Source organism: Schistocerca serialis, chromosome 1 (genome assembly GCF_023864345.2).
Source record: "Schistocerca serialis cubense isolate TAMUIC-IGC-003099 chromosome 1, iqSchSeri2.2, whole genome shotgun sequence".
In the NCBI taxonomy this organism is placed as follows: Eukaryota; Metazoa; Arthropoda; class Insecta; order Orthoptera; family Acrididae; genus Schistocerca; species Schistocerca serialis.
In genome coordinates this window covers 75,658,616-75,681,873 of record NC_064638.1, presented here as the reverse complement: position 1 = coordinate 75,681,873, position 23,258 = coordinate 75,658,616, and the positions used below count along the sequence as shown (strand labels likewise).

The window sequence follows — 23,258 nt, the reverse complement described above, 5'->3', positions numbered from 1 at the left end:
TAAAGCACAAGAATATATTAAACTTTGGGTTGTCAGGAAAGAGTTCAAATTTACTGTAGAATTTTACGGTCCATTTCTTACAGTTGCACATATTCACCAAAGATATGTTTCCCGTGAAGTCCCTGCTTTATCTGCACCTCAGTTCTTGCACAGTTTTAAATTTGTGCTTGGTATTGTTTAATATGATGAAGTTTCCACAGCACATATTGCACAGTTGCACATAAAATGCCCAGCAGAATCAGTTGTGTGTAACTATATACTAAGGTTTGGGTGTTTGTGTGTGTCAAATTATATAGGACACTACATTTATTAACATATTGAACAGTCAGCCTATCATTTGTTAACATGTTGAGCATTGCGAGGCCGCCACAGGCCACACCAGAATCTCATGTCTGACACTGTGGTCTGGCCCGATGGTGAAACATCACAATGCATGTGGCAGTCAACATGTTAAACTCATAACATATTATAAAATTTCAGAAGAATGGTAACTTGTAGTAGCAAGGAGCAAAGCCTTTATATAAATGAGGCATGCAGGCCCCCACCACATTGTTTCTTTGTTGCAGTAAACAAATACAAATCACATCATTAATTGCAAAATAAGCCATTGAATAGTCTGTTTTTCAGTCTGACAAATATATGTTATAGTATCCTGAAATTCCGACCGCAGTATGACACAAAGCATCTGAAGAAAAAAAATTGCATGTTATCGAAGAAAACAACCTAGTGAGAACTTCCAAACATTGTGTAAATTGTTTCCTTAACATTTTCCTAAAATGCAGTAAATGAAGCAGGTAAAAAGGAATACAAACATCTCAAAAATGAGATAAACAGGAAGTGCAAAAAGGCTAAGCAGGGGTGGCGAGAGGATGTAGAGGCATATATCACCAGGGGTAATATAGATACTGCCTACAGGAAAATTAAAGAGACCTTTGGAGAATAGAGAACCACTTGTATGAATATCAAGAGCTCAGATGGAAACCCAGTTCTAAGCAAAGAAGGGAAAGCAGAAAGGTGGAAGGAGTATATAGAGGGCCCATACAAGGGCGATGTACTTGAGGACAATATTATGGAAATGGAAGAGGATGTAGATGAAGATGAAATGGGAGATACAATACTGCGTGAAGAGCTTGACAGAGCACTGAAAGGCCTGAGTCGAAACAAGGCCCTGGGAGTAGACAACATTCCATTGGAACTACTGATGGCCTTGGGAGAGACAGTCCTGACAAAACTCTACCCTCTGGTGAGCAAGATGTATGATACAGGTAAAATACCCTCAGAATTCAAGAAGAATATAATAATTCCAATCCCAAAGAAAGCAAGTGTTGACAGATGTGAAAATTACCGAACTATCAGTTTAATAAGTCACGACTGCAAAATACTAACACAAATTCTTTACAGACGAATGGAAAAACTGGCAGAAGCCAACCTCGGGGAAGATCAGTTTGGATTCACTAGCAATATTGAAACACGTGAGGCAATACTGACCCTATGACTTATCTTAGAAGAAAGATTAAGGAAAGGCAAACCTACATTTCTAGCATTTGTAGACTTAGAGAAAGCTTTTGACAATGTTGACTGGAATACTCTCTTTCAAATTCTGAAGTTGGCAGGGGTAAAATACAGGGAGTGAAAGGCTATTTACAATTTGCACAGAAACCAGAAGGCAGTTATTAGAGTCGAGGGATGTGAAAGGAAGCAGTGGTTGGGAAGGGAGTGAGACAGGGTTGTAGCCTATCCCCGATGTTATTCAATCTGTATATTGGGCAAGCAGTAAAGGAAACAAAAGAAAAATCCAGAGTAGGTATTAAAATCCATGGAGAAGAAATAAAAACTTTGAGCTTCGCCAATAGCATCGTAATTCTGTCAGAGACAGCAAAGGACCTAGAAGAGCAGTTGAACGGAATGGACAGTGTCTTGAAAGGAGGATATAAGATGGATATCAACAAAAGCAAAATGAGGATAATGGAATGTAGTCGAATTAAGTTGGGTGATGCTGAGAGAATTAGATTAGGAAATGAGACACTTAAAGTAGTAAAGGAGTTTTGCTATTTGGGGAGCAAAATAACTGATGATGGTCGAAGTAGAGAGGATATAAAGTGTAGACTGGCAATGGCAAGGAAAGCATTTCTGAAGAAGAGAAATTTGTTAACATCGAGTATAGATTTAAATGTCAGGACATCGTTTCTGAAAGTATTTGTATGGAGTGTAGCCATGTATGGAAGTGAAACATGGACGATAAATAGTTTGGACAAGAAGAGAATAGAAGCTTTTGAAATGTGGTGCTACAGAAGAATGCTGAATATTAGGTGGGTAGATCACATAACTAATGAGGAGGTATTGAACAGAATTGGGGAGAAGATAAATTTGTGGCACAACTTGACTAGAAGAAGGGATCAGTTAGTAGGACATGTTCTGAGGCATCAAGGGATCACCAATTTAGTATTGGAGGGCAGTGTAGAGGGTAAAAATCATAGAGGGAGACCAAGAGATGAATACACTAAGCAGATTCAGAAGGATGTAGGTTGCAGCAGGTACTGGGAGATGAAGAAGCTTGCACAAGATAGAGTAGCATGGAGAGCTGATCCAACCAGTCTCTGAACTGAAGACCACAACAACAACAACAACAACAACAACATTTTCCTTATCTGTTGAGAGTTTTATGAATGATAATGAACATCCTCAAATGAATCTCTCATCTGAACAATGTTGTAACCAACATTTTTGCCAAAACTGGAACAGCATTGTATCTGACAGCCTGCATCTGCTGGTTAAATTGCTTATGCCTTGCATTATTTTTAAGCCATTGTTCAGCGAACAATGTTGTGAGTGAAAACATCTTGCGTGATGTGCAGAATGTTATAGTAATGAGCGGAGCACAAAAATTACTTCGATAAAGGTTGGTTCAAATGGCTCTGAGCACTATGGGACTTAACTTCTGATGGTATCAGTCCCCTGGGACCTAGAACTACTTAAACTTAAGGACATCACACACTTCCATGCCTGAGGCATGATCCGAAACTGCGACCGTAGCGGTCGCGCGGTTCCAGACTGTAGCGCCTAGAACTGCTCGGCCACACTGGCCGGCACTTCAATAAAGGAAGGAAATGTAAATTTAACATTTGTGAGTGGAAGGACAATAGATACAAGGCACTGAGGAATAGTAGATGCCCTTATATTTCAAGGAGAAGTGATCCTGTTACTGGAAAACTGCTACCTGATGAAGAACATCATACCTGCTACTTGTTTTGTGTAGCAAAAATTTGTGTATATTAAATATTTGCAGAGTTAATAAAGCAGCGTGCAACTTAATCAATACTGGAATGTTTTAAATATAATTCCCATTTTTCAGGTGGAGCTTTATGAGTTAATGATATGGTGCAGATCCTTTGGAGATTTTATGCATTTGATTATGACGTGAAGAGACAATTTTTGGCTTTCCAGTACACTGAGATGGCTGATGTGAAGAGATATACAACAGAAGAAAGTATCACATCATCATAGTTCATTTACATGCCATTTGCTATTAGGAACTGGTAAGGCATTTCTCAAAATAAACTATGAAATGTTTTGCACTTTAAACTCAAAGAGTGAAAATTTTTATCAACAAATTAAAGAGAAATCAGTCATTAAACAAGACAAAGGAATGCATTCTAACCGACATTGAAGAATCCCAATTCATGACAGACAGTGGAGAAACAAAACTATTGTTAGAAACAAATATTGTCTTCAAAGCAAAAAAGTCACTACTCCAAGGGTAAAAGGCTAGTTGTTATCTAAGTTCTGATCTGAGAATGCACAAAGTTCTGTGCTTTACCAGAGAAGAATGCTTAACTAAATATCAGTAAAGAGAGATTTTCAGAAGTCATTTTAAGTTAACCACAATGTCTGCCTCTGTGTGTGTGTGTGTGTGTGTGTGTGTGTGTGTGTGTGTGTGTGTGTGTGTGCGTGCCTGTTCTTTTTTTCCCCCCTAAGGTAAGTCTTTCCACTCCCGGGATTGGAATGACTCCTTATCCTCTCCCTTAAAACTCACATCCTTTCGTCTTTCCCTCTTTGTGAAAGCTTGAAATTTGTGTGTGTGTTTGTGGTTTTTTTTTTTTTTTTGTGTCTATCTACCAGCACTTTCCCGCTTGGTAAGTCACAGCATCTTTGTTTTTTATATATATTTTTCCCATGTGGAATGTTTCTTTCTATTATATTCATATCAAAATATTTTCTTAGAAATTTTCATCCCCTTTTGCACTCCCTTAGGGGTTGAATTTCCAGAAATACATTTTTTTTCCTACCTGAGAAGTCAAATACCAATTGTCATAGATGTAGCCTTGAAAATGCTGTAATAGTTCTTTAGCAATTATTTATTTTCAAAAAAACTTTTGCCCAGTATTTTAACCCCTTCGTGGTCGAGTCTCCAAAAATGTTGGAATACACGTTTTTTTATTTTCTGACTGAGAAACCAAATACCATACCAGTTTTTGTAGTTCTAGCTTCAAAATTCTGTTACAAATGACATACTTTCAACAAGCCTTTCATCCCCTATTTCTGCCCCTTAGGAGGAATTTCAGACAATTCCTTCTTAAACGATGCCTACAGTATAAGACCCACACCCTATCCAAACTTCAAGTTTCTATCCTTAGTGGTTTTGACTGGGTGATGATGAGTCAGCGAATCAATCTGACCCTATTTCACCCCTTAGGGGTTGAGTTTCCAAAAACAGTGAAACACATATTTTGTCATATCTAACTGAGAAGAGAAACACAAATTTTCAGAAATTTAGCTTTAAAAATGCTTTCACAGTGAAATATTGTTATAAAATGTATCCTCCACTATTTCATCCCCTTAGGGGTTGAATTTCCAAAAACAGTGACGTGTATGTTTTATTTCTAACAGAGAACCCAAGTACAAATTTTCATAGGTTAATCTTCAAAAATGCTTGTACAACAAAATATTTCTATAAAAACTTATATCCCCAGTTTCACCCCACAAGAGTTGAATTTCCACAAGTTTCCCTCTATTATAACCAAGAAGCCAAATACGTTCATACATTTAGCTTTAAAAATACTTTAGTAATTCTTTAATAACAATCTACTTTTTTAAAATAAGTTTTTATCCACTGTTTATCCCCACATGGTTAAATTTACAAAAAATGCTGAAACATATATCTTTATTTCTGACCAAGAAAACAAACAACAATTTTTATAGGTCTAGCTTTAAAATTGCCTAAGTAGCAACACTTTTCAAAAAGACCTTCATCCTCTATTTCATTCCCTTAGGGTTGGAATTTCAAGAAATTCCTTCTTAATCAGTGCCTATAGTATAAGACCCACACCTTCTCCAAATTTCAAGTTTCTATCCTTATAAGTTTAGGCTGGGCAATGATGAGTCAGTCAGTCAGGACTTTGCCTTTTATACATAGAGATTTCGACCTGGGTTGCAGTATTTTCTCAAAATAAGCTCTCTATTTCCACAACAAATAACACAGAAAAACCAGAGAAAACATTGTAATGGGCAAATACAATGTTGTTCATCTCATAAAATTGAAACAGTGCTATTTTAAGGTTTAAAATTGAAGCAGCAACCAGTACAAGCATGGTTTACAAAGGTTTATTTGAATCAAACCCAGGCCAGTTTCAGATTTCCTACAAATCCATCTTCAGATAGTTGTTACAGGCTTCATTGTTTTCTTGTTGAGTCCTCATTTTGCACTCATTATTGGTTTGCTGCAGTGCTGTATGATCCTGTGGGATAAATCACCCTGTGTTTTTGTTATGAATTTTAAAATCAACTCATATGTGGACGTGCACCGTGTGAGAGCTGTTGAGTTCAGAGGAAAACCACTCTTACCTCACCACTCCCTGTTTACTGGCAGCATACACAATAACATTTACAAAGTGTGGCCCAGCTTAACATGAACAGGATATTTTGGAGGGAGAGTTTCTATACATTCCTGTAACTCCCCTGCCCTCAACCTTCGCTACTCCCTGCCCTCCACTCACTTGCCCCCTTGTCTGCCCCCACCCCCACAAAACATGACCTTCCATTCCACCATTGCACCCACTAGTCCTCCTCCCATCCATCGCGCCCCCCCCCCCCCCCCCCTTTCTCCCACTCCTCCCCAAACTTCCTGACTGCACCTAGCAGCCCTACCCTACATCACTGCATGCTCCCACAAGCAGCACTATACCTTTCCCCACCCCCACCCTGATATGCTTCCCCTTCCCTGTCCCAAGCCACCTCCTTATCCACACCACTGGATTGCTGCTCCCACCAGGCACACTCACAACTCAGTCTGACCACAGGGGCAGAAACAGTGGTAGTGGTAGTGGTCACAGGTGTGTGTGTTGGGCTTTTGTGAATGTGTGTGCTTTCTACTTCAGAAGAAGGCCTTTTGGTCAAAAGCTAAACTGTATAGCAGTCATTTAGTTGTGCCTGTTTGCTACTCAATGTCTCCTCTAAATGGTGAGTAGTAATCAATCCTTTTCATAATACTGTTATTCTGTCTTGGACTTTCCATTCTTTGACATAAGCAATTGTATAATAACCATCACAAAAATATGTAGATTGATGCTTTACCTCATATACATGGTGAGAGTCAGGAAAGCCCAACAATGTGAGCATAAAACAGTTTTGTTTTTGTTCTCCTGTAAAATTTGCTTTCTGTCAGTGACAATGTTATTTATGTGAATGATTCAAATCTTAAGTGGACACAATTAACAACTTGTGCATGTTATATTTTTATTATGAAAAAGATGATCTGATACAATGTTTGTTTTTGTGGTTTTCAGTCTGACTACTAGTTTTAAGCTGCTCTCTATGCTACCCTATCCTGTGCAAGCATCTTCATCAGTCACTACTGAAATCTACATCCTTTTGAACCTGCTTACTGTATTCATCTCTTTGTCTCCCTCTAAATTTCCCCCTCCCCACTTCCCTCCAATATTAAACTGCTGATCCCACAACAGATCCCTTCTTTTGCCAAGTCATGCCACAACTGATATTCTCCCCATTTCTATTCAGTGTTTCCTAATAGTTAAATGATCTGTCCATCTAATCTTCAGCATTCTTCTGGAACAACACATTTCTCGTCTGAACTGATCATCATCATCCAAACAAATACTTTCAGAAAAGACTTCCTAACACTTAAATCTATTTTTGATGTTAAAAAAATTTCCCTTCTTAAGAAACATATTTGCCATTATCACTTAACATTTTTAACCTCTGCACTTCGGCCACCATCAGTTATTTTACCACACAAACAGCAAAACTCATCAACTACTTTTAGAGTCCCAATTTCTTAATCTAATTCCCTCAGCATCCCTGTTTTAATTTGACTACATTCCATTACTTTTGTTGATGTTCATCTTGTATCCTTCTTTCAAGACACTGTCCATTCCATTCAACTGCTTTTCCAAGTCCTTTGCTTTCTGACAGAATTGCAATGTCATCACTAAATTACAAAGTTTTTATTTCTTCCACCTGACCTTTAATTCCTTTTCCTTTCCTTCACTGCTTGCTCAGTGTACAGATTGAATAACTTTGGAGATAGTATTGTAGCCTGTGTCACCATCTCAAGCATTGGTTCCCTTTCATGTCAACTGGTTTTTTACAAGTTGTAAATAGTCTTTGCTCCTTGTATTTTATCCCTGCTACCTTCAGAATTTCAAGAGCGTAGTCCAGTCAACAATGTCAAAAGCTTTCTCAGAGTCTACAAATGTTACAAACATAAGTTTATCTTTCTTTAACCAGTCAGTATTGCCTCCCACATTTCTCCAGAATCCAAACTGATCTTCCTCAAAGTTGGCTTCTATCAGTTTTCCCATTGTATTCGATTCATGTTACATAAAACCATCACATTTCTAACATTGGTTCTGGAAACAAATGAGGAAAGCGATCTGTGCGTGATCAATAGCTCATGCCATGTCCTCTGGAACATGATCTTTAGCATGAACGGATTGTGGCACGTTTGCTGCAGATGGCATTCAGCCCATTTATGGGGAGAGGCAGTGAGTGAAGCAGCAAGGACAGTGCAGATCTGCAGGCTGATAGGCGGACTTTTTGTTCTACTGTCTGGGTGACTTCCAAGTTTGTCTGGCTGCACATCTACTGGACACGGGGGATGTGCACTGGAAATGGGAGTGGACACATTATTCCTATGCCGACCAGATTTGGAGGCGGGTAGTGCATCATCGCCATCCATGCATTTCCTCGCACCTCCAAGCTTTTCCACTGTTTGTCACCACACAGCAACTATGGTTGCTTGGAGAGCTATTTTTAGTTCATTGCTTCAGTGTCGAGACCACATGGTATTCCTAAAGACTGACCTTCCTCCCCACTGTGAGCATGATAATTGTATCTGGTTCAGTTCCTGCAAGTCTTTGTGTCCTGCTGCTTCTATATCAGACTTGGTTCAGCCTCCTGTTGTTGTTATTCACTGTTCCTGTGTCTGGGCAGGCAATCTGAGAAGCATGTTGCTCATAGGAAAACAAAAGCTTCAGTTTGGAAAATGTCATAGAGTTGGCCTTTGATTGTAGGTTCTAAATGCACATCTATATCTGATTCTACATCTACATGGTTACTCTGCAAATCACATGTAAGTGCCTGGCGGAGGGTTCATTGAATAACCTTCACAATTCTCTATTATTCCAATCTCGAACAACGTGCACAAAAAACGAACACCTATACCATTCCCTGCGAACTCTGATTTCCATTATTTTATTATGGTGATCATTTCTCGCTATGTAAGTCGGCATCAACAAAATATTTTCACATTCGGAGGAGAAAGTTGGTGACTGAAATTCCATGAGAAGAGACTGCCACAATGAAAAATGCCTTTGTCTTAATGATGCCCACCCCAAATTCTCTATCATTTCAGTGACACCCTCTCCCCTATTTCGCGATCATACAAAACGTGCTGCACTTCTTTGAACATTTTTGATGTACTCCGTCAATCCTATCTGGCATGGATCCCACACCACACAGCAGTATTCTAAAATAGGACTGACAAGTGTAGTGTAGGCAGTCTCCTTAGTAGATGTGTTACACTTTCTAAGTGTCCTACCAGTAAAATGCAGTCTTTGGTTAGCCTTCCCCACAACATTTTCTGTGTGTTGCTTCCAATTTAAGTTGTTCATTATTGTAATTCCTAAGTATTTAGTTGAATTTATGGCCTTTAGATTTGCTGATTAATCGTGGAAACAAAAGTTTAACAGATTCCTTTTAGCGCTCGACTGGATGACCTCACACTTTTCATTATTTAGTGTCAACTGCCACTTTTTTCACCATACAGATATCTTTTCTAAATAGTTTTGCAATTTGTTTTGATCTTCTGATGACTTTACTAGTTGGCAAACAACAGTGTCATCTTCAAACAACCTAGGACAGTTGCTCAGATTGTCTCCCAAACTGTTTATATAGATAAGGAACAGCAAAGGGCCTATAACACTACCTTGGGAAATACCAGAAATCACTTCTGTTTTACTCTGTAACTTTCTGTCAGTTACTACAAATTGTTACCTCTCTGACAGGAAATCATGAATAGATTCTAAAAGTTGCTAGTGTGGTGCAGTGTCAAAATTATTGGGGTTTTGGATTGCTTGAAATTACATTTTTTTTATTGTTCAATGTGTCATTAATCAGGATGTTCAATTATATATGTTGTGCACTAAACCCACAAGTTGCTTACTTTAGGTAGTTTGTGCCTGCAAGCTTATGTGTCTTATGTGGGCAAATCTTGTTGAATGTATTTTGGTAGGTTATACTTCCAAGCCAAGCTTGCACTTAACGTAGCTGAGGTTCATCAGCCAACCATTCGCAACTTCCTTCCACCTGTGTTTGTGCCCTGTGCAATGGTCAAGTATTTACTGTTTCCACCTTGTGGCATGAGTTCAAGCTGAATCTTGGCTGGTTGCTGAACTTCTTTACCATTGGGTGTAGGTGGGGGTGGTTGCCTTGGCCAGTTACCTTATCTTTTAATAACTTATTACAACTGTGTTGTCTACACTGCCAACATGTAATCTGATGACTTACGTTTTACTCATTTTACTTAAAAGTTACTTCTCTGTTCATCAGTTTACCATGATATGTTGGTGCCTTGGGATGTGTGCACACTTAGAAAAAGAGAAGTGTGGTGAGCAGCAAATCGGGCTTGCCCTAAGTAATTTCGGGGCTGTTCTTCCGGGCCACATTGCCCGCAGCATGATGGTTTCTTATCAAGCAGCTTTAATTGTTTTTCTTTCCTTTTAATGAACTCCATTGAGGTAAACCTGAATTATCTGTTGCACTTTAGTCAAACACATTTGAAAGATGTTTATTGCCTGCCGATTGTGAAGACTGTTTTCCTATCTTCTTATAAAATACTGTTACTTGGAGCATTCTTGAGTACTGTACTTAAAGAGATTGTTGTACTATCAGTATTTTTCTTAAATTGTTTATGTAATTGCATGGTTTTGTCTTAATATGTCAAGGTCCTGTTGACCTAACTGGTAAAGTTACCTTTCCTGAGGAGTGTTAATACAAATATTGATACAAATGATATTCAATACTTATTTTGCTTGGTACTTCCACTCTCAGGCAACATTACGGCAGCAGTGCATGCCAGAAAGGATAAATACCCTGCCATGGAACACACTTAATGTCTAAGGAATCTTATCCAGACAGAGATGTAGCTGAGGTTAGATTTTGTATGTGTGAGCTTTCTCCATAATATCTATTCATCACAGAACCTCAGTGTGCTCATTCTGAGGTTGGGAGCAATTTATTTTATAGCTGTCCTGAGAACACGGAAGCAAATGTTAAACTATAATAATCTGAAAACACACAGCATTTTAATATGGCACCTTAGTGTTAAAAATGCATATGGTACTAGGAGCACTGCACAAACTGCAGCCGACATTACAAAGTTTGCCAGGCGTGCATCTAGCCAACATATGAGCTATCTGACAATGGATAAAGGAAATCCATAAATGTGAGGCACACTAACACCATGGGCACTTTGTCCAGTTTACTAGTATCCTCATTTCCACACGTGACAAAGCAGGTGGATCTGTTCCACCTGTTAAGATTAACTTTCCCCAAAAATAACAACAACAACAATTATTATTATTAATTTTGACATCTTCAATACTATCATGCATACAATATGTGCACAGTACATAAAAGTCTCAGATGTTGACACAGGGCTTATCAGACTTAATTTTATTACCTACTAGTTGACAAACCCAGCTATACCTGGGTATTCATTTTGGCAATTCCCTATTAGAAATGAAAACTAAAAATGAAATGTGTTTGTAGTGTAACACAGAAAAAATTTCATTTCCATGCATTCATGAAAATACCTTTAAAATTATGAAACAATCGTACAAAAAAATACGCATGTACAGATGTGTATGAACAGTATCCAAATTAAGGCATATAGTATGCACAGTACAAATTCTCTGTAATGTTTGTTTAACTCAGAACTTTATAATAAACAATATTTCTAGTTACATGTCCAGGAACTACAATGCGATTTTGTACATGTCTCTGTAGCAACACCTCTTCACAGCTTTATAGGTGGCTACTGTTTTTGCTTACAGCCATTTGCACTTGATTGTTGAAAGTTATCAACAGCATTGCCAGGTTTCAAGGATTTCCTTAAGACGACTTGACTGTAGAAATGTCTTGGTAGTAAAGAATAAATGTATTAAAACTTTGTGCATGATGCGGAATTTTTTCATGCATCTCAGTCTTTATGACATCATATCTCCTGAACAGCAGTTGTTGCCTTGCAATAAGGAATGTTTGTATGAAGTTTGGTTGAAATTGGTCCAGTGGTTTAGGAGGAAATTTGGAACACACACACATCCATTTTGTAATATCTATGATGGATGGATTACATTCCTGATTGTCAGCAGTTAATGAACCAGATTAGTTTAACAAAAAATGTGCTAATTACAAAACATAACTAATTTCTGATTTCATTGCCATTGTTCATATGTAAACACGCACCCAGTTACTAACTTCCTGATAAAGTAGATGAAAAAGCTACATACACGACTAGAGCATTTATGCAGCTAATAACAAAAATACGTCAGCAACATTTGCACTCATTTAGTTTCACAGCAATTAGCTTCCTTACTAAAAAAAATTGTTACTGAAATAGGACCACATATTTACACAAAATCAACATAAATTTTTTTGTATCTGAAAGTTCACATTGAAACAAATCTCCTTCTGCTGTTTAGTTCTCAAAAATGTAATCGTGTTTTGGGACCAAAAAAGGTGTGTTGCTTGTACAGTTCGAATCCACTAGTGCAGCAGCTTATTGTGAAATTTTATGACGTTTGCGGAAAGCCATTCCAAACAAAAGAAGAGGAATGCTGACTTCAGGAATTGTGTTGATCCATGACAACACTCATCCATACACTGCTGGCATAACCCAACAGCTCCTTGAACAATTTCTATGGGACATTTTTGATCATCTGCCATACAGTCCTGACCTGGCACCCAGCAACTTTCGCCTTTTCGCTGAACTGAAGATGTGGATAGGAGGGCAGCACTTTCAAACCAACAAAGATCTTAAAAATCACATCAATAATCATTTGACATCATTGGCGGCAACAGTATTTGAAGAGGGTATTGCAGAGCTTGTCCACAAATATGATAAATGTCTCAATCTTTTCGGTGATAATGTTGAAACGTAACAATAAGGGTACAATACTTTCTGCCCTTGTATTTGAATGTTGAAGCCAAAAGACAGTGTTTTAACAGTATAATTCTGTAACTGAGTTAAATGTCTGTTCACCACACATGAACTTTTGTGAATACTTGTGTCAGTGTTAGATCACTTCACTCTATTATCGGAATGAAATTTTCACTTTGCAACAGAGTTTGCACTGATATGAAACTTCCTGTGCACCAGACTCAGATTCAAACTTGGGACATTTGCCTTTCAGGGGCAAGCATTCTACTAAATGAGGCTACCCACTGAAGACTCACACCCACACTCACAACTTTACTTCCGCCAACACCTCGTCTCCTACGTTCTAAACTTCATAGGGACTCTCCTGCATGCACATGCCATCCAATGGCAATGGTCACAAGTTTTGAGTCTCTTCTGGCACACACTTAATCTGCCAGCAAGTTCTAATCGTATTACTGGGCATAAATCAAGTGTAGTATGTGGCTATCGGGTTATCTGTGCAAAATTGAAGTAGACGATTCTTGTTCTGGCCATAAACAGTAGTTCATGCAAAATCTAAGTGCAAGTAAAGTATTTCAATTGCAAATTTCTGGTGTGGGCCGTATTATTCATAGCATATCACCACGACCAACTTTTCATCCAGTTTCTAAGGAGGTGCAGCTACCAACAGCATACCTTTATAGACAACAGCTAGACTACATGCCTAACAAAAATTTCTGTTTTTGTAACGACTTCACTTTGTTACTTTAACTTGCTCATTCTGATTACTTGTTCATAAAAATCTACTCAAACAAAAGTTTTCAATCTTACATATACACTAACTTGTTTCTCAATATTTTTAGTGTAAAAAATCTTTTGGTGCCATTTCAATATTTTTCATTTTTGTTTCATATTCTTTGATTGAGAAATTCTTTGTTTCATGCAGCCTTTCCCTTGCCTTTTGGCCAATAAGAAACTCAAAATTTTATTTGTAGGACATCTGCATCTGAGAGGGATAATTTCAACTGTAATAATGATTTGTTCAATCCACAACTGGTTTTGGGATCTTAAAATCCCATCTGCATGTGAATAAAAAAAATGTACAATACAGAAGGAGAGAAGGTGGGGAAATATAACTTGAAAAATGAGAAGAACAGACTAATAGAACGAGGCGACTAACTCATTATACATGACATCCTTCATTTCAATGACTGCATCACAGCCTGTACCATATGGATCCTTTCCACCAACACCAGATTTTCTGAATTATGCAGGTGGGAACTTTCCCTGCAATACATACTACACTCCCAGTTACCCTCCTGGCCTCAACCTTTGTTAGCCACTGTCCTCACCCATCCATCCCCTTCACTGTTCCCACTCCAGCACTAAACAGCTGTCATTCCACGATCACACAAAGCATTTTTACTTCTTTCCTTTTCACTATTCCTCCTCCTCTGCCCTCTGACTAACCTGCAAAACTACACTGCCCACCACCCCCACCATACTATCTCCTCCCCCTCCTAACCCAGTCGCCAATCCCATCACGCACCAGTCCTGATGCTCGCAGTATGGTTTCAGTTGCATGAGACTGCAGGGGTGTGTGTGTGTGTGTGTGTGTGTGTGTGTGTGTGTGTGTGTGTATTTGTGATAGTCTTTTTGTTGTGCCTCTCTGCAACTCAGCGTCTCTGCTATATCGTGAGTGGCAACTTCCCTTTTCATAATATTGTTACTCATTGTACTTCATCATGCATAGCAAATGGTCGGGCTAGTCAGTGCAAAGGCTCCAAGTCACTGCATCTTGGACAGGTATTTTAGGTGATTAATTAATGCAGATCATGAATGACTAATGTGCTGGCATTCTTTGAACCAAATAGTGAACATATGTCCTGTTTGTCCAACATAAAGTCATTAACAGTCATTACAACTAAATTGGTAAACACCTGATAGTGCATGTGGTTTGTGGCTGCAGGTTACGTTCTGTCTATACTGAAGGCTAACTTAGCTCGGTATGTAAATACAGCAGTTTTGCCAGCTTTGTCAGAAATAATTTCTATATACTATATTTTACAGTATGCATTCCATGCCTTATCTGTAATAGTAGATGTGTGTGTGTGATCCCGTGATTATCAGTTTTATCTCCTTAAGCTCTATCTGTTAGTGAAGTTTAAGTTGTCCACTAAACTTCCTGGCACATTAAAATTTTGTGACAGACTGTTACTTGAACTCGGGACCTTTGCCTTTCACCAACAAGCGCTCTACTGACTGAGCTATGAGGACAGGTTGTGAGTCGTGCTTGGGTAACTCAGTTTGTAGAGCACTTGCCTGCAAAAGTCCCAAGATTGAATCTCAGCCTAGCACGCAGTTTTAATCTGCCAGTAAGTTCTATATTAGCACACAATCCGCTGCAGAGTGAAAATTTCATTATGGAAGTTGTCCACTGTTTGACAGAACAACTTTAAGTTCTTTTTCATAATCTTGTGTACTGAATGGTACTTACTTGGCTCACTGCAGCATAGGCTGTGATGCAGTCATTTTATACTTGTGCGGGTAATTGGACAAACTGTGGATAGTACTATACATAATTTTATTGTCTTTTACAGTAATAAGAAGAAGAACCAAATACGGTAAGGAGTAGTTGTTTACAGGTGTAAATTGTACATTGGGATCCAAGTCATTTAGATCTTGTTGAAATTGCCAGATTTTTTCACTGAGACCATTGTACAAAAGTAGTAGTGATGATAACACACTATGTTCTGCAAATGATTCGGATGTAACATAAAGAACTGATGCTTAATATGGCTGACAAAAATATTAGCGATTATACTCACTAATGGAGAGCCCACAGCGAGCCCCTCAGACTGTCTGTAAGCTCTATTATTAAACTGAAAACAATTATGATTCAACAATAGCTTGAGTAGTGCCACAAATTCGTCAACTGAAGTAAGTGCTCAGACCAGTCAGTCTCGATTTACCAGTCTTCGTTAATACAGATTTCATTTTACTTCAATTCACACACAGCTTGTGCCTGTGCTGAGTGGGATGGGGAGGGGAGGTGATTCTGGCAGAAATGCTTGCTACTGGCTGGAGCCCCCCTGATGTCACCATGAGGCTGTGTAGTGCAGTGTAGCTGTGTGATTACATGGCAAGTGCACCATACTACAGACTCTGTCACGTGTTACTTGTCCATTTTACTTTCGATTTGGTTCAGTGCACAGTTGGGAAGTGGAATGACATCTGTATTACACATTACGACCAAATAAATGATAATTAAGATGAGACTAACTTACTTGTTCGATGAAGAAGCAGGTTTTAATGAAGTCTGTTCCAGATTTCTGTTGCTGTTCACCAGATGAAGATGCAATCCAAAGCTGCTTCCTCCATATGTCACATTTTTTTCATGGCTTCCAACTTTGCTTCATGATTAAGATACCTAATCCTTATTAATTCCATCAGTGTTTTGGCACTTAAATGCAATAAAGCTTACAATGTATTTCACCGCATCTGAAAGAACATCTGAGGTTATATAGTCATCGCATGCTGTTACCACATCTGTTAACAAATTTTCTTCGACATTTACAGCTTCTGTAATTTCTCATATTGGCAATTCATCAGCAATGCATATCTCACTGGTAATAAAACTTAGGAGCGCCAAACAGGAGTCACCATCACTCTGGGAAGAGTCTGCATTTAATTCTTCAGCAACCAGCGTGTATCCACAGAAAGAATTATCACAGTATAAGGAGACGCACCCTGTTCCTTACCTTAAATTCTTGTACCATAGAAAAAAATACCAAGCAGTCTCAATTTAGTCTGGAAGTTAATATGTAGCCGACTTTCATACTGTTTCAGCTTTCGAAACTATCAAAGAGAGATTTCATCGATTTGATAAAACCTTTCTGGAAAGGCAACTATGTCACCAACTCGCATTGCCAAACAAATGTCTACGAATCTGTTTAGTGTATTCTCATGAATTACGAGAGTCATTCCAAATCCACATGAACATTCATCTTTTGGAACTCTAGATTTCAAGACATCATTAAGGAGATCAATAAAATTACTTTCAATGTCTTTGTTAAGAGCATACTTCAAGGCTTAAGCTGCTTGTCATGAAAATATGCATGCATTCGCCGAGTTACATTTAAGTGTGCTTGGGTAATGCGGCATGTGATTGTTAGGTCACTTTTTTTTGTTTAAAAAAGTTCTTGTATAGTTCCCTCAGTTATTTTAGACCTATTAGGTAGTGTAAAGAAATGGTTCCTCAATACTCTAACAGATATGGTACATTGCAGAAAATCCATGTTATTCCTAGTATAGTCACCAGCATCTATGAAATACGAGGGTAATCCCAAAAGTAAGGTCTCCTATTTTTTTTTTTTTAATAGGTACAGAACTCTGTTTGTGTGGCAGTTGGTCACACTGTTCTGAAGAGTGCTTCACGCGCTGTGTGTAAACATGCACACGCCGTGCTGAGGCGCTCAGTCTTGGCTTGGCAGGCTTTGAGAACGGAGCTCCCATTGGATGCTACCGTCAAGCGCGAACTGCATGCAGTTATTCGGTTTTTTAGCACAGAGAATCCATCGCCGATTGATGGAAGTGTATGGCGAGTCGTGCGTGGATGTCAAAAATGTTCGTAAGTGGTGCAGAGAGTTTGCAGCTGGCTGCACCAAAATTCACAATGAACAAAGGAGCGGGAGACCGTTTGATGAGGAGACAGTGTTGAAGGTTGAGCAAAGCATGTGTGAAGATTGATGGATCACCCAGGATGATCTCTGCACGTTGGTTCCTGAGGTTTCCCGTCCCTCACAGAATTTTAATGGAAACATTGAACTACCGGAAGGTGTGTGCAAGATGGGTGCCACACATGCTGACTGAGGACCACATGCAGCAACGAGTTGATGCTTCCTGTGCATTTCTTCACCGCCTTGCACCCGAACAGAACAACTTTCTGGACTCAATTGTCATGGGTGACGAAACCTGGGCATACCACTTTACACCTGAGACTAAGCAACAATCACACCAGTGGCGGCATCCTTCTTCACCAAAGCTGTGGAAATTCAAACAAACGCAATCTGCCGGTAAAGTCATGACAACCGTTTTTTGGGATCGGAAAGTGGTATTTTTGGCCGACTTTATGCCCACGGGAACTACAATTAACGCTGACAGTTACTGAGAGACTCTGAAAACACTCAACCGGACAATTCAGAACCGGAGAAGAGGAATGCTGAGCAAGGGCGTACACATTTTCCATGACAACGCTCACCCACACATTGCTCGGCAAACCGTTGCTCTCCTGCAACAGTTTCAGTGGAACATAGATCACCCACCCACCCACTCACCCTATAGTCCTGTCTTGGTGCACAGTGATTATCACCGGTTCCCTAAGTTAAAAGAACATTTGGCCGGAAAGCAATTCAGCTCCGACAACGAGGTGAAAGAAGAGGTTCATAACTTTCTGAACAGCATGGCGGCGAGCTGGTATGACATGGGCATACAAAAACTGCCACAGCATCTACAAAAATGCACCGACAGAAATGGTGATTATGTCAAAAAATAGCTAAATCGTCATGTTGTAAATTGATGCAAACCTTTGTAGAAATAAACAGGTCTATGTACTTATAAAAAAATGGGAGACGTTACTTTTGGGATTACCCTCGTATGTTTTATCTGTATTGACACACAATTCCTTCCAAACACATATTTTTACCACCTGTATAACATGTCACAGCTACAACATTTATTCTAGATTCCTCAACTGTCTTAATGAATTCTGAAGCAAGATACTAGTCATAATCGTGTAAAAGTCATAATAAACTGGTTGCTTCCACTGTTTACACAACCCACAGATCATGCAAACTTTAATCGTTGAGAGTACTTTGTCTGCATTTAAATTCCTTCACCCGCTTCGCAAGTGTTGCCCTGGACAGCAAGGGTATTTTTTGCTTCTTTCACAAATAAGTATATGCTTTTGGTGATTGAGCTCTGGAAGTCTATGCATAGGCAATGTACTCTGAATTCTACTTTACCCTTTTGCTTTCTTTCAACAGACATCGGATTAGCAGTGTGAAACATTTTGACAACACATTGCTCACACTTCTGTGTAATATGCTTTTTTCTTTTGCATCAGATTAGCTTTTTGTCCACTTTAATGGAAAAAAAACATGGCAAAGAGCATTCGTTTTACTTCAAATCTCTTTGGTGCTGATTCTTTCTGTGCATTTAGTTCTATTAAAAGTTCAATCTCGGCCCTCAGTTCCTTAATTTCTGAATCATTACCACTATTTCACTGAGCTCGTGAAGAGGATCATTAGCTGTGGTCTCATCCCCCCCCCCCCCCTTCTCAGTGACAGTTTTTAAAGTCACCAAAGCTAGTTTTTGCAAACTTCTTGCTTTGCTGTGCACGACTTCCAGATCTCTAAGGAATGAATTTACTTTTATCATTCCTTTAATTATTTACTAAGTACTATACAGCTACACTAATTTCCAATTATTAATCAAATAAAAAAACAAGAGAGAGAAATATCAGATACATAAATCACTGCAGTATCTTATTTTGATAAAATTTCACAGTCGACCTGTTTCTAACACCCAACTTTCAGCATGTCAAACATAAATCTCATAAACTGAGCTATGCAGCAACTGTGACTTACACCATTATTGTAGCCCTTAGAGTAGCACATGAAATGTGCAGGTATAAAAGCTCAGTTGCTTACACCTCGAGAGTCCGAAAAAAAAAAAAATCTGTTACTTCCATGAGAAATGAAGCAATAGTATACGGGAGCAAAAGCTAATAAACCTGAGGAACATAATTTACTGTATTTATTTCCTATACAATATAGTGAGTCATTCATTGTCTAAGAGGAACCCAGTACTGCACGAAAAAAGCATGAACTCTATCTGTGAATTAATTTATTTTAAGGTAATTTTTGAGTTATAACTCTTGAGTGTTTCCAGAATGAGATTTTCACTCTTCAGCAGAGTGTGCACAGATATGAAAGTTTGGAGGTAGGAGATGAGGTACTGGCAGAAATAAAGCTGTTAGGACGGGGCGTGAGTTGTGCTTGGGTAGCTTAGTTGGTAGAGCACTTGCCCGGGAAAGGCAAAGGTCCCGAGTTCGAATCTTGGTCCGGCCCACAGTTTTAATCTGCCAACAAGTTTCTTGAGTGTTATTTGTGTACTGACTACTTCCCTTTTTGTTTACATCTCTGCTTTCTGTAATTTCTTTCTCATTCTAGTTTGGAATGTTTACGATGTGTATTGCTGTGGGTAGTAGCTTCTTGAAGGTAACCCTTAAAGTTCATTTCTCAAATCTCATTCATAATCTTCAGACTGAAAATGAACTGCACTTGTAGTTACATATTCACTCTGTCCGTGCATTTGCATGGTACTATCCATCCACCTAGCGAGTTCTCTTCTTTGGGAAAACCATGACAATTTTTCTCGTATTTCAAATCAATATTAATGCACTGAACCACACCATAATTACAGTGACCCTAGCTCATGACTTACATGAAACAAGTTTTTTCTTTAGATGCACACAACAGCTTCCATGTCCTGCCAGATGCACAGCCATGAGAGTCCTGAAAGTGACATCAATGTGTGCAAGGGCATCTCAGAATTTTTGTTTACCAGGAGCCAAATTGGCCTACCTCCTTTTTCTACATATCTTGGCTCTGTGCCTCTAGAGACCTTTGAGTGTGGTCCTTGCTGGCATCCAAAGTGTATTGCTCTTTTTTCTAGACTCGCCCAAGATGCAGTGACTTGGAGCCTTCAGATAGACTGGCCTGGCTGTTTGCTATGCATGACCAAATACAATAAGTGAGTCACCTTGTTTTCTTAATCTGTTCTTCTGGTTTTTCCAGATATGTTATATTTCCCCCCCTACTCCTGTATGTCACAGTTTTGTAGATGGAATTTTAACAGCTCAAAACTGGTCATGGACTGATTAAATGTTTGTTATAACTGAAAACATGGTTCAAATGGTTCTGAGCACTATGGGACTTAACATCTATGGTCATCAGTCCCCTAGAACTTAGAACTACTTAAACCTAACTAACCTAAGGACAGCACACAACACCCAGCCATCACGAGGCAGAGAAAATCCCTGACCCCGCCGGGAATCGAACCCTGGAACCCGGGTGTTATAACTGAAGATGTTATTCTATTAATAATAATAAACTGCCAGTAGTAGCATTTTTGACACCTGCTTGTGTCTATGTTCGATTTCACTCTTCAACAGAGAATGATCCACTTAATATGATGATAATGTGTGATAACCAGACAATTAATTACTTCCTGATTGAAAACTGGAAACCAACAGCAATAAAGATGTTGTCATATGACACCAGATAAAATGAAGACAGCACAGAACAAAACAAAAGACACATAACTGAAATGACAAGAAAGGCATTAAAAATGAAAAATGATTGTATTATTACAAACCAGAATCATCTGCCATTACATATAATACATAGTACCATCAGTAGGCAGAATTATTAACAAATCCACAGATTTGTGAGTAAACAATTACTGTAATTAATGTGTTCTTTCAACTGTTTACAAATTACAGGTAATTAAATAATTTAAAATGCTGAACATGTTACAAATGCCTCGCATTATTACTTTTTAACAGATCCTCTGATGTTTGTAAATTTTCTTTATTACTGAATGACAAAAATTTTCTATGACTTACATTTATTTGATTTTGGTGTTATTTTGGTAGAGTAAAATACTTCACAATCAACATGGCTGAGGGGCCTGTTGATCTATATTTTGGTATGATCAGCAGTTCTTACTATTACCATACAGCTGAATAAGAACTGTTAGCATATATCATTTGTCAATGGAGAGGTGATATGTTTTAATACATATTAGAAATCAATAAATAAAGACCAGTGTGATGACTTACATGGGAAAATTGAAAACAATATTATTAACAGTTTCATATTTTAAAGACACTTCAGTCCCTGAGTTCAATGATTCAAACTTCCACACATTCTAATGATGTTTATGATGCGTACAATATTTACATTTGTCTCTTTCCCAACTTAATGTAAGGCAAAAACTTCTTATGAAATGAGTTGCAATCATTGCTTACGGCATTAATCAATAGTGTTAAATACCGTTGATATACTCTGTGGATATCACATATAAATAAAAATACATAGAAAAGATTGGTACATGGAAAAGGCTCAGATGTAGTTACATCAGCAGCTACAGATCAGCCTCATTTGTAGGCTGTGTCTTCACATTGCACAGTCTGCAGTCAAAACTTTATCTTTTCCCTTCACGATTTCATCATCAGTTGAAACACTTCTTTCATGATGCTGTTATACTTGGTAATGGTTTACTGTGGAAAAACAAGGCGACAATTAACATAATCAATATGAAAATATTTCCAAAACAAGAGTACAATGTAATGCCAAAATACATGTTAACAATAAAAAGTATTTTACTAAACTGTTCCTGATTGAGATACAAACATACAAAATTTATCTTCACTATGAGCAAATGTGACTGCTTGAACATCAGATGAAGTGACAGACTGACACTGCATTCAACCCTGACAATTTTCATTGCACTGAGTGCTCCAAAATGAATAATGGGGATTTAAGGCATTTTAGCATTCATTATATTAACTCACAATTTTAAAAAATACATCAAATGAAAGAGCAACTCAAACATTTTTCCCTACACATGTTCAATGTGTGCACCTGTCAACACACGGCACACATCGAGTTGATAGACAAGTTCTTCCCCACACCTTGATTAGTGTGTCTGGAGATAATTCTCAGATTGGATGAAAGCAAAGGTCATGCGAAACAAGCTCTGTCATTCAGCCCCTTGGGCCCAATCCAGCAGTTGGGTACAATGTCGTTTAATCGACTGTATACTGAGTTATGCCAATGAGGCAGCACGCAATCTTGCTGCCAAATAAAGTTCTGGTGGTTCAGCTACTTCCAATTAAGAAGAGAGCCATAGTTCTAGCATGTGAAGATAAGAAACACCATTTACAATAGCTTCACTGAGAAAGAAAGGCCCATAAACTTTTTACTAGGATATGGTGCAAAAATATGCAGTTTAAGGGCGTATCATCTGTATCATCTCGTGGAGATCTGCTGACCCCCAGATGCATATATTATGTGTGTTAACATTTTTACTTAGATGAAATGTTGATCCATCACTGAAGATGCCATGACCAGAGACTCTTTACTGCCATGCAGCAACATTTTGTTTGTGAAGTTGGCACATAGTCTGTAGGCTTTAGAGCTTTTAACAACTGGAAATAATAAGGATAGAGTTGGAAGTGTCCTCTTAAAAGTTTAAAAATCTCCACACAAACTCTATTGGAAATGCTAACCCACGACTAGCCTTCTGAACTCATTTCTTGGGGCTAATTGTGAAAGACTCTTACACTTAATCCATTAAATTACGGGCATGCAGCCGCGCAAATAAAATTTCCTCCACTGATATTTCGCCCGCGTATCATCCAGCCATCCTCAGAGTGAGTCACAAGACTGACGACAAGATGCCAAGCGCGGCCTTATATGCTCCACTGCGGCGGTACTGCGCATGCAAGTCACAGATGCTGATCGGTGGCAGAGAC

At 38.6% G+C, this 23,258-nt stretch overlaps 1 protein-coding gene across 3 annotated transcripts in view; it reads right to left on the bottom strand.

Moving 5' to 3' along the window:
- Window positions 1-21,290: 21,290 nt before the first annotated feature.
- LOC126461861 (huntingtin-interacting protein 1) overlaps window positions 21,291-23,258 on the bottom strand; it is a 538,678-nt gene continuing 536,710 nt past the window's right edge. For all 3 annotated transcript variants that reach the window (XR_007585951.1, XR_007585952.1, XM_050096029.1), the window contains one exon: window positions 21,291-22,001. Coding sequence is in view for 1 of the 3 variants with exons in the window: in XM_050096029.1 (XP_049951986.1) it covers window positions 21,999-22,001 (3 nt within the window). In the remaining 2 variants the exon portion in view is untranslated. The remainder of the gene's footprint in view (window positions 22,002-23,258) is intronic.